This window comes from Salarias fasciatus, chromosome 4 (assembly GCF_902148845.1).
Source record: "Salarias fasciatus chromosome 4, fSalaFa1.1, whole genome shotgun sequence".
NCBI classification, from domain to species: Eukaryota; Metazoa; Chordata; class Actinopteri; order Blenniiformes; family Blenniidae; genus Salarias; species Salarias fasciatus.
Window position 1 is genome coordinate 8,973,332 of NC_043748.1, and position 11,384 is coordinate 8,984,715.

The 11,384-nt window shown below is 44.4% G+C and overlaps 1 protein-coding gene across 1 annotated transcript; it reads right to left on the bottom strand.

Annotated features, from left to right (window-relative positions):
• Nucleotides 1–2,072: 2,072 nt before the first annotated feature.
• On the bottom strand, nucleotides 2,073–10,984 carry pecam1a (platelet and endothelial cell adhesion molecule 1a). Its single transcript, XM_030090582.1, has 15 exons — nucleotides 10,806–10,984; nucleotides 10,693–10,716; nucleotides 8,764–9,057; nucleotides 7,593–7,889; nucleotides 7,239–7,505; nucleotides 6,871–7,143; nucleotides 6,443–6,742; nucleotides 6,088–6,369; nucleotides 5,123–5,255; nucleotides 4,929–4,996; nucleotides 4,738–4,791; nucleotides 3,989–4,078; nucleotides 3,839–3,898; nucleotides 3,213–3,235; nucleotides 2,073–2,426 (listed from the first exon to the last, which is right to left on the bottom strand). Exons 1-15 carry the CDS (start codon nucleotides 10,864–10,866, stop codon nucleotides 2,280–2,282), a joined length of 2,373 nt encoding a protein of 790 aa, XP_029946442.1. The 5' UTR covers nucleotides 10,867–10,984; the 3' UTR covers nucleotides 2,073–2,279.
• Nucleotides 10,985–11,384: the final 400 nt, after the last annotated feature.

Below are 11,384 nucleotides of genomic sequence, written 5' to 3' on the forward strand. Positions count from 1 at the left end.
AGCGCCCGGCGGCCCCAGGGAATGGTGCAAACCCCGGCAACAGTGCAGCGCGCAACAGTGCCACACATACTCACATTCATAGAGACTTAGCACAATGGCGGCGGTGAAACAAAGCCCAGAGGAGGACAGATCAGACAGTTCTCTGAAATTCACACGCACAACCCTGGGTTCACGCGCGGAGCTGCAGGTTAGCGGGGGGAGGAAGCCTTCATCCGCGGACCGGTCTATACGTTAGTCTGAGCTAATAATGGAGATGAAAGCGCGTGAGTTGGTGGCAGGCTGTTGGTGTTAGCTCGGGTGTCAGGTGTTAGAGATTCCCACATGGATTTGATCGGCTGCTTGCCGTTCCTAAGAACTTCCTGTCAAAAAGTAGATCCCCCCCATAATCCAGACTGTTGACAGCAGTTGCCGTGAACTGAGTGAACCTGACGCACACCGGCCTGCTCTCAAATTTAAATCCAGCGCAGTGCCTATATAGTTCACTCGGCTTGTCCCCCGTTCACCTGCCAGTGGGTTAAAAACTGGTATCTGAAAAGTGTCAGGATTTCAGCAACAGTGAGAATGATGACAGCGCACTTCTGACATCAGTGAGAGAAGTTGGAGACTCTGGGAGGAGAGAAAAACTTTCGATCCAAAAAAAAAACAAAAAAAAAACCCACGTCTTTTTTCAATGTAGCACCACCAACACAAACCCAGACCAAAAAACTGAATAAATTGGGAGCATCTGCCAGTTTTACACAGAAACAATTTTGCTGAAATAAACAAAAGCCACATTGTGGCAAAGAGTATTATTGTTTTCAGTGGTGTCCTCTACAGCTGTCCTCTCCTGCAATGAACTTTTGCAACGAAACACAAATAAGCTGCATGCTTGCTCACTACTACCATTTTTAAAGGAAAAAACTCAATAAGACAGTTTACACACACCCGCTTCAGTTATGCACAAGTTGAGTTATCTAGGGCCAGTTCTCTGTGTTTTTAGAAAAAAATACAAAATCAAGCTAAAAAATCAAAGCATTATTTGTTTTGATTGTCTCCTGTCCTAATGTCGCTGTATAAATAAGCGCTCCCCATCTAAAATCACTAATAAGAACTTGAAAACACTCTTACATAACAGCGTAATACGTAAATAAGAGTTGAGTTTGTCTTTGAGGCCTTTCTTTATGGAGTTTGCATGTTCTTGCTGTACATGGGTTTTCTCCTACAGTCCAAAGAAATCTATTAGAAACAAAACGGAGACTTTGTCCTGCAGGGATGAATGTGAGTGTTTCTGTCTCTTTGGGTCCTGTGATGTCTCTGTCTTCACCTCGTCAGCTCGGAGGGGCTCCGGCGTATCCCGAGCTGGCTAAAGGAGCGCAGAAGGTGGATCGATTTGCAGCTGAATGCCATAAATGCTGCAGAAAGACATCCGACCTCTGCCTCGGGTTCTCCAGGCCAGACGACAGTGGCGCTCACGAATCTAAACTTGTGCAGGCAATGTTCTTACATGATGTTCTCAGCTCAAACCTGTTTTGGGAGCAAAATGTTACTTGAGGTGTCCGTGTTCACACTAGACTGTGTCCTATCCCTGCCTAGCGATGCATTTCCACATGGCACGCACACAGTTTTAATGAGATCAGAATCCATCTGCAGATTGACCTGCTAAACATATCCGGCGTACTGACACCTTGAATAACTTCGTGTTACATCATTCAATTAATTGTTGGATAATGGAAACTGAAGCCGCGGGCATCTGATGTGGCGGTAACAGTAAAAGCTCCTCTCACATTAAAGGAGATCACAACCAGATGGCACCAAGTTTCCATGCAGCGCTGCTTGAAGTCCACCCTCTAGTGGTTTACATGGAAAACTTCCCTATCTTACAATAGAGAGCTCACAAAGACCGCTCTTCCTTTTCAGATTGAACACTCTGCCTCTATTGTTACCAGTGGAAAAGCTCTTCCTTTAGACTCACACCAGACATCCTTTCCTCTCTCTCTCTCTCTCTCTCTCTCTCTCTCTCTCTCTCTCTCTCTCTCTCTCTCTGTGTGTGCAAGTAACAAACTGTCCTGTGAAAGAAAGAAAAACACTTTACAAAACCGGCTTTATTTGCTCCTCGAGGGAAAATCAAGTGAATTTACAGAGTGAAACTTTTCTCCAATGTTTTATATGTATATTTAAAAAAATACAAACTAGTCACAGGGTTTTAAAAAAAATCTGTCAGCACAAATAATCCAGCTGCATTACCAAGCCAGACGAACAGAGGAATTATTTTGCCAGAAGTCTGTTGACAGGTCATGTTTTCATTCTCCAGGTTCAGCGGCGGCGTCAGTGGTAACGCTGCTCTCCGCCTCAGGTGTGTGTTCAGCGCTGACGCTCTGCTCACCCGGAGCACTGTGGTCACCCTGGTGGTCAGCTTCATGGTTTAGCTCGGCATATTCCACCGACGCCTGAATGAACATTATGGATGACATTACAGATCGAAAACTACATATCTTTTTTTTTTTTTTACCACATTTACTGACTTCAAAAGAAGTTAAGAATGCATAAACTTTTTTTGCACATCTGGCTGTACATCGGGGGTCCCCAGACGCACACAGCCAAAGTTCTAATGAACTGTTTGTTTGTGAGAAGAGAAGTGAGAAATCCAGGTGCAGATGTTATGGACCCACCCAGAAAATCCCCCGTCTCCACAGACAACAGGGAGACATCCCGAGTCCACAAAAGAACTTGTGATGAGTTTTACTTTCTGCTGGGAATAGTCGACTCACGATTCACCCAAAAATAATTGAATTAGATGCTCCAGCATCTGGAATCTTTGAGATGCTAAACCTTTATCTCTTCCAGCTTCAGAAAGCTCCTCAAGAGCCAAAGAAGAAATGAAGGGGCTGTTTTCATTGGTTAAGCGCCGCTCATTTCCCCGATGAGTGAACTGAGTGAAGTGTGAAATCACTGGAATGGCCCATTAATAAATCAGAATAATTGTTATGGAAGTGTCTCATTATTAGAATATAATTAGTGCCAAATTAAGAAATTATTTCCAGGACATTTCCCACATAATTGCTGCATTTTTGTAATGAAATTTATGAAGATAATAATAACTGAGAGTGATTTTTGCATTACATGAAATACCACACTTTCAGTTGCCTAAATGTGAGTGTGTCTCTGTGTGTGCGTGTATGTGTGTGTGTTAGCTGCGTGTGCATGCACTGTATGCATGGCGTGAAACAACTTACACCATCGGCCGGCTCTGGAACACCTGTAAAAACAAAACCAGGGAACAGGCTCAGGAAACAAAAGGAGGCGGAGGATTAAAGGAAGGCTTGAGTAGTCATCAGCGCTCCCTCCAAACCACTCTCTTCACAGGAAGCAGGGAGCTTATCGCATCGCAAACACTCATTTGGAATATGTTGCTGCCAATAAAGCCTGTGCCGACAAGAAAGTCTCTTCCTAGAAACAAAAATTCGCTTAATTTTCCTTCAAAGCTGCTGCGTCATTGCGTGACATCCACACTGTTCGCTGTTCTTATGCTATTAGGACGCCTCCAGTGAACAATGGAGTGGCGTTTCTCCCATGTGTATCAAACAATCAACCGTTGCTCGCTCAAGTCTTAACGGATGCAGACTGTGTTTAGCTCTGTTGTTAGAACAGGAAGTTCTCTCTGACGAAAGCAGGAAGTGGACACCTGGCGGCAGGGCCTTCTCTTTTAATGGGACATTCTTCTGCTAACAATGCTGATGTTTATAGTCGGAGTTGATCCTGTTTCCTGTTGCCTTTTTTTTTTTTTTCCCCAAATCCCAGTGACCTGATTTCTGCCTCCGCGTAAAATGATTTTCACCGTGGAGCAGGATGTCGGTCATACCTTGCTGAGAGTTGCGTACTTCACTGTACACTGTGTCTGTGCCTTGTTTCACCGGAACCGCTGCGAAACAAATAATATGCAATTATTCCAGAGGGTGTATTGGGGAACAGATTAGTCATTGTTTGAAACAATAGTAAAATGAAGTCTCACGTCTGTTAGGATCTGGCTGTGGAGTCTGCACCTCGGTGTACTGCGGCTCCGGTTTTTCTGCAGCGATCGCACTATTCTGGTCGTCGGACTCTGAGACACAGCACAGTTTCACGCAAACTTAATAGTTATTTAATGCTTTGTAATCAATCCACCTGTTAAGTTACAGGGCAAATACTTAAAATGCCAAAGTGTATTATTCAGATGATTGTATATACTCTCATTAAAAAAAAGAAAAAAAAAATCATGAAAGTATGGAATGTAAAAACTCATTGGCTCTCCAAACCTGTCAAAAACCACAAGATATACTTAAATCTCACAATCAACAAATGAAACCAACACACAGTGCCTGCAAACCTCAGTCTTGTTGGTATCAGTCTGTTGAAAAACAGCCTAAAAAAGATGAGTGAGCCACATTACTGTGCTGAAGAGGATCGTCCTTCATTATAGATAACACTGACAATTTGAGTTAATCCACATCCATCATCATCCAGCTGTAGATACTCACGAAGTGCTGCAAACATATTAATCCACAGTTGCAAGCTAATATGTTATTCAGTTTTAATTCAATAATATTTCTCAAGTTGTGCAGCGTGTTAGACCCGAAATGTAACAATGGGACTCTAACGTTCCTCAATAATGAAATAAAGAAGACTGTTCCTTCTATTCTTGGACAAATGAAATGCAAATTTAGGATTTTGATCTTTGCATAGGCCAAAACTACAAAGGAAAAAAAAAAAAAGCCCACTCACCTGAACCTGATACATGTTCACTCCAAATACTTTTTCCCATCATGCCTGGCGTGACTGCATGAGACACAAACACTGTGAGCAAACTGATATTCAACAGTCTTCAGCATTCACGTCTCAAAACAAAACGAGACTTTCTAAAGTTTGGTGAGCTACAACGAACAGTTGGAATTCGCTCCAGTGTGAGGATTTACCGTTGGCAGCCTCATTGACCTCGGCCTGGGTGAGGCTCAGCCGCTCTGCCTTGGTACTGGCTGACTTCCTGAGGCAAAATCAACAAAAAAGCACAATCAACAGTCGCCACTTTGGGCGCCAATCAGCTGTAACTTTTTACGACTTCGCCTTTAAAGCACTGATTGTTGATAAAAACACAAGCGCTCGGACTTACACCGACAGTTTGCCTGTATTTTTCCTCTTAAAATGAAGGAGACGTCTCCTGAAGGCAATAACGAGGACCAGAGCCAGGATGAACAGGATGCAGACGACAACGATGAGGCCCTTCTTCCAGCCAGCCATCTTTACTGCAAAATACATCGAAAACAATTAATTATTATTAGGATTATCAGCTGCAAAGATGCACTCAGAGCATGAAACTTTTCATTTTGAAGCAGGCCAACTTTCACTTCAGGATGCTCATAAAGGTTCGATGAACGGTTTCTAGGCTTGTTTATGTTGCGCAGTGCGTCATGTGAGCGACCTGCTGTGAGTCAGGAAGTCAACATCATGACACATGCATGAGCACGTTTTAGAATTTATCATCGACCTCAAGCCAAGAGTGAAATCAAAAGCACGTTTGTTGTTTTCTGAAACATTCCCAGAGTTTTCACCTTTACATTTCTCCCCATTGAGACAGACAATCAATATCAGAGTGAGAAATAACATTTTGTATTTCTTTTTTTTTTCTCTCTCAAGTCAAAGGGAAGCAGCTGTAGTGTATTGGAAGCAATGCGCCGCTCTGCAGATCCGAAACCTCTCAGCCCTGCCAGCTGCACAAAAGAATCACTTTGAATGGGATACTGACTAAATTTAATTCAAATAAATTCCCCAAATGTCACTGCTATATTCAGTGAGTGTATACATTCACTGCAGTTCATGCTTCTTCTCTTCTACTCCGATGAATGATGAGTCAAAAAAACAAACAGAGACATGTTTCTATTGAAACACTGAGAAGAAAAATCTAGTTTTGCATTTTGTTGTTTGGCGTTCACACTTTCTTCCATGCTGTCACACTAGGACGTTTTGTCAAGGCTCAAAAAAAAAAAAAAAAAAAAAAAAAAAAATTTAACAAAGTGTGATCACACAACAACTGGCTCTCATTGAAAAAAAAAACATCCACTGAAGACAGAAAGGTACCTCCAATCATGACAGCTGGACTTTGTCTGGTTTGCTGGGCCTGGTTTGTGCCGACGCAGTAGTACTCTCCTCCATCCGTCCCTTGGACGTTGTGTATGCTGAAGGATCCCTGCAGTTTATTTGATGTCTTTGAATCCAGCGCTCCCGTCTCGTCCCGGCGGTACCAGGTGAAGTTGATGGGCGGACTGCCTTTCTGCACGGAGCAGACCAGGGTCATGTCCAGTCCCTCGGAGATGTCGCCCGCGCTGGGATAGACGGTCAACGCCGGCTCTGACACGGGCTCTGCACAGAGTAGAGTGTGTGTTAGACCAGCAGTTCAGGTTTTCGGACTGAGTTATCGCCGTCTTCAACACACCGATGATGATGGTCGATCGCAGCAGCTGCTCTCCTAACGCTATCACGGGGGGCTTGCGTGGACTGTTCTTTGCGTGGCAGACAAAGTTGTTCAGGTCGGCGCTCTTGAAGATGGCCGCAAGTGTAAAGACGGCCTCTTCCTCCCGCCTGCTCACCACCACTTGCTTGGTCAGCCTGTTGGGGCCGTGCAGGGTGTACGTGATGGGCAGAGTGCCCCCGTCACTGTGGCAGCGGAGCTGGAAGGGCTTCCCCAGCAGCAGCGTGCCCCCCACCACACTCAGCACCGGTTTGGACACGAGAACTGGAAATAGGAGCGAGAATCAATGAGAATTCATTTCAAATGTGACCAACTGAAGACCGCCTTCGCTATTCTAATAACGCTTTTAATATCTTAACTTAAAATGTGATTCAGTGCCCTGGATGACTTACCTTTGGCTTTAATAACAAGTATTGGGCTTTCTTTGTTGAATTTAGAGGAAACCTGAGCATTGCAGGTGTAGTTCCCATTCATATGAGGGTTTGCCATGGAGGTGTACGTCTCTGCATCAGTGATTCTGCGCTTGTCTTTGTAGTAGGAGTAATTTATAGTTTCATTGCTGATCTTTTCGGGAACGTAAATGGACACGGAGCAGGACACGGTGAAGCGGTCGCCTTCAAACAAGTCGCTGGGATCCACAGTCAGACGTGGCTTTGAGAACAGCTCTGTTGAGGTTCAGACAGCAAGAATCCAGCATCATTATACCACGTGGGGTTTTAAGCATAAAACAGAAGACGCCTTGGTGTTCATGGACACTTGCCTCTGACCGTGATTGCTCGATAGGCTTCCTTCTGCACATTGCCCCACTCGGCCTTGCACACCAGCTCCCCGGAGTCGCCCTCCTCAGCGGTGAAGTTATGACTCAGCGCCGTGGCTCGAACTTGCTTGAGGATCCTCCTGTCCTTTGTCAGAAACACTTCTATGTTTCTCAGAGGACTGCCGACCACTGTGCAGAACACCGTCACTACGTCTCCCTCGAAGACGTCAGTGGACGGCAGCACGTTCATGACTGGGGAAATATTGAGCGCTGCAAGACAGAAACCACAGCAGTTAGGCCTGTCTCTAGTTTCTGCAGTCTGATTTTTATTCTGTCTGCTGCTCTTGATTGGTTCACCTCGGATGATCACTTGAATCTCCTCACTGTTGTTGGAACGTCTTGTTCCAGAAACCAAGTTGATCTCGTAGTCGCAGAAAAGAAAGCTGTCCCCGATGTGCTTCAGTGTTAACGTGGTCTCTGTTGAATTTCCAGTGGTCGCCAGCTGCTTCATCTTCTGAGGGTCACCCTTCCTAAATCTCTGGTAAAACCGAAATATGAGGGATCCTTTTTCCTCCGGAGCACTGCAGGTGGCTACGAACTCCTCATTCTCATAGGGGCTTAAATTATTCAGATCCAGATTGGGGGTCTGCAGTCCTGAGGAGATGGAGACCCAGTGGGAGAGTGAAAAGCACAGCTATTACTTTGCATACTGATGTTCAATGAGATTTATAGCTACTGTACACATTTTTGAGCAGCCGGGGGGTGAGGAATTTATCGCTCTCAGGTGGAAACCTTGCAATGCAAAACTGTAATTTAATAAGGACTGATAGCAGCTACTGTGTTTCTATAGCTTATGAAATTAGAAGGTTTCAGAAATTCAGGGGATGTTGCCTTTTTGCCGTGTTGAAATGATTAGGGGAATAGAGATGGATTTTTGCCCCCCCAAAAAGCTGCTGATATATGAAAAAGTTTCAGATGTCTACATTTGTGTTTTATATTAAACTGCAGTGCAATAAGGCAAAGACACACACACACTGCATTGCTTTGCATTCATTTTTTTCAGAAATTGCCTAAAATTAACAAGCGTTGCTTTCAAGGCTCTTACTGAATGTCAGAGCATCACCTGAAATTGTTCTTTTTCATATGAGGCAAACAACAAGCTGAGTGTCATTATTATTTAATCATATCTGTTTTAAAACTACACGATCTTCATGATACATTGAGACACTTCAGGCTGTTTAATGTCAGATAACTGTCCATAATTTTATGTGGTTCTTATTGGCCCTTGGTTAATTTACACACATGAGAGCAAAATTTCATCTTAGGACCTTGGCTGTCCAGATATTGGCCCTGGCCACAGACTCGTTGAATTACTACCTTAACCTAACGTGAACCTCAGTTCTCAATGTGAGATATGATATGTCATTGAAGAGAAGTTTAACGGTTGTCTCTTTGGGGATATTCTCTTTGTCCCTGACAATGTGTCAAGTAAACAAATAAACAAAAGCTGGCTTCTGTTCAGCTTTACCTGTGACATCCAGTTTATGTCTGTTGCTGGCTTTGCTCTTGTCCTTGACCGTGACTCTGCATTCATAATTCCCAGAGTCTGCCGCCCGGGCAGGGTTGATTTCGTACTCGATGGAGTCTTCTGCGGTGGTGGAGGAGTGGATGAGGACATCATCCTGTGTCAGCTGGAAGGTGTGTGTCAGGTGAGGGATGTCGTTGTGGCTGACGCTGACCCGACAGCGAACCGTCACCGCTGTCCCGCTTTGAACTGTGCTGCCGGGCAGGATTGTGAGGCCAACGGCATCTATAATGTATGCTGTGGTTCACACACACACACACAGAAAAACAAGCACATAAATTAGAAATAAATAATAAAACACAATACAAACGTCAGGTGAAGACTGGAGGAAGGCACTCCCTGGTTCACAGTCGGCACAGTGAACATGAACCACCGAAGGAAGGAAAAAGCCTCAACAAACAGCGTCCGACCCTCCGCTTCCCCTGGGAGAGCCGGGTGGATTTATTCCCGCCTTAATGCTCCCTCAGCCACAACAACACACTTTAACCCAAAACGCTCACATTGTCCTCATCCTCAAAGCAGCGCTTCAGAACTGTGAGCTGGAGCTCAAGCTTTGAGTTTTCGAGCATTTGGCCAAAACACTTCGACCTTGTGTGTTCAGGGAAGCAGGTTTCCAAACCTATCTGCTTTGTTTTCTTGCCTAAAACCAACAAACACTTTTATCATTTCAGGGTAGAAAATTCAAAGCTACTTGCTGGGAAATACAAATAAATCGAACAACTTTAAATACTTTTTGGACAAAAAGTGTTTACCTGCTTGATAAATGGTTTTCACTTCGAAGGAGGCCTTTGCTGCGTCAGCTGTCTCAAATCATTTTACACTAAACTCTCCAGTTCTCTCACACAGCCAAGCAACAATGGCTACCACACAAGGATCGGGGCCTCCACTGGGGACAGTATCCCAACATCTCATTGGTGAACTTAAGGCCTGTTTGACGAAGATCAAAGTCTGTTCCAAGTTTGCTAATTAAATTCTGTTTTCAGTTATTTTGTGTAGGGTGATCAACTGAGAGTAACACCCTGAGTAGCATTCATTTCAAACAGGAATATTCAGATAACAGTTTTGTTGCATCATGATGGTCACTGTTTACTCCAAAGTGACAAACTGGAGTGAAAGTGAAAATGAAAACATTGCCAACAAGCATGAACAGCTACTTTATGTGTTATTTCAACATAATGGAATCTGCTTCCCAGATCCTCGAATGCTCATTGATTAATTAAAAAAAAAAAAAAAACCAAAAAAAAACAACACAGCTTAAAGGTAATTTACCAGTTTCTGCAAACAAGAAGTCAGTTTAATCGCTGAGTGTCTGGCAGCTTCTGCTGTCTTCGCACCTTGACACAAGCAGCTGGCCGTCTGACCCATTTTCCAGCCTGAGCTCCAGGCCAGGCTAATTGGCCGGTGGCTGGAACTGGCACGATAAAGTCACCGATGTCTCCATCCAACATTTGTTTAGCTAAATGGCAATTTATTCCTTTCACACAGAATGTCACTAAGACAGCCTTGTTTAACAACTCAAACAAAGGGAAAAGCCAGGAAAAATCAGTGCTTCCATTCAGTTTGAACGACAATAAAAAGTTCATTCAAGCTCACGCTGGTGTGAAAGAGTACACAGCGTCACCTGTGACGGCCAAAAATAGCTTCAGAGAATTTCTCTAAAGACTTGAAAACATCAAGCAGGCCAGGAGTGCAGAGAACAATGCCCGTTTCCTGCAAAAATAACTCTTTTTGATGCGTTTGGTGAAAATAGTTTCCTTGTCAAATACAGGGAGGACTGGATAACCTCAAACTGTCGCAATGATTTAAAGTCGACAGACTCTCAGACCAATCATTAAACATGAGTCCAATACAGGACAGTGACTTTATACTTACATGATTGCCCTCTGGCGCAATGCCCTGTGTTTAAAAGAGAGAGAGAAAGAAGAATCAGAATATTAGGCTTAAATGGAGGGACATCCTTAATCCTGGAAGAGACAAAGCCTTACATGAGTGCGTGAAGCAGGCGAGAAGCAGTAACGGCAGCAGGCCGGGGGGTCTGGAGCCCATCCTGAGTGAGAGTGGTTCACCACTGTGGGATGAAGATGCAGCTGCAGCAAGGACAGAAGACGGAGGCCAGACTGAGCGACGGGGGTGGACCTCGTTAGGGGAGAGGTGGAGTATGAGCGAGTCAAACCCTGTTTAAGGCATCGGCGGTGCCGAGGGAGGGGTGTCCTCCATCTTATCAGCCAGACTCGCTGTGCTGCTTGACCCTCCAGGAAGTGGCTGTTACTTCCTCAGGATCCTGGCATTTACTTGACTGTTTTTATTCGTAGGGTGAGAGAGGAGAAAATTCAACAAAAGGAAGGAACCTTTCAGCCCTCGAACCTCACATCCTCCTCAGTCCTCTCAATAAGGAGCTTCTGAAACACTGCACCAGCCAGTCGGTCTGTAACCGCTCCACCTGTGATTACATTTTTAATATTGAAAATTGCCTTCCTGTTCTTTCGACAGACTATCGGGGATTATGCAAGAACCTAAATGCTCTACTTTCCTTGGCCCACAATCTCACTCCTTCTTCTTTAATT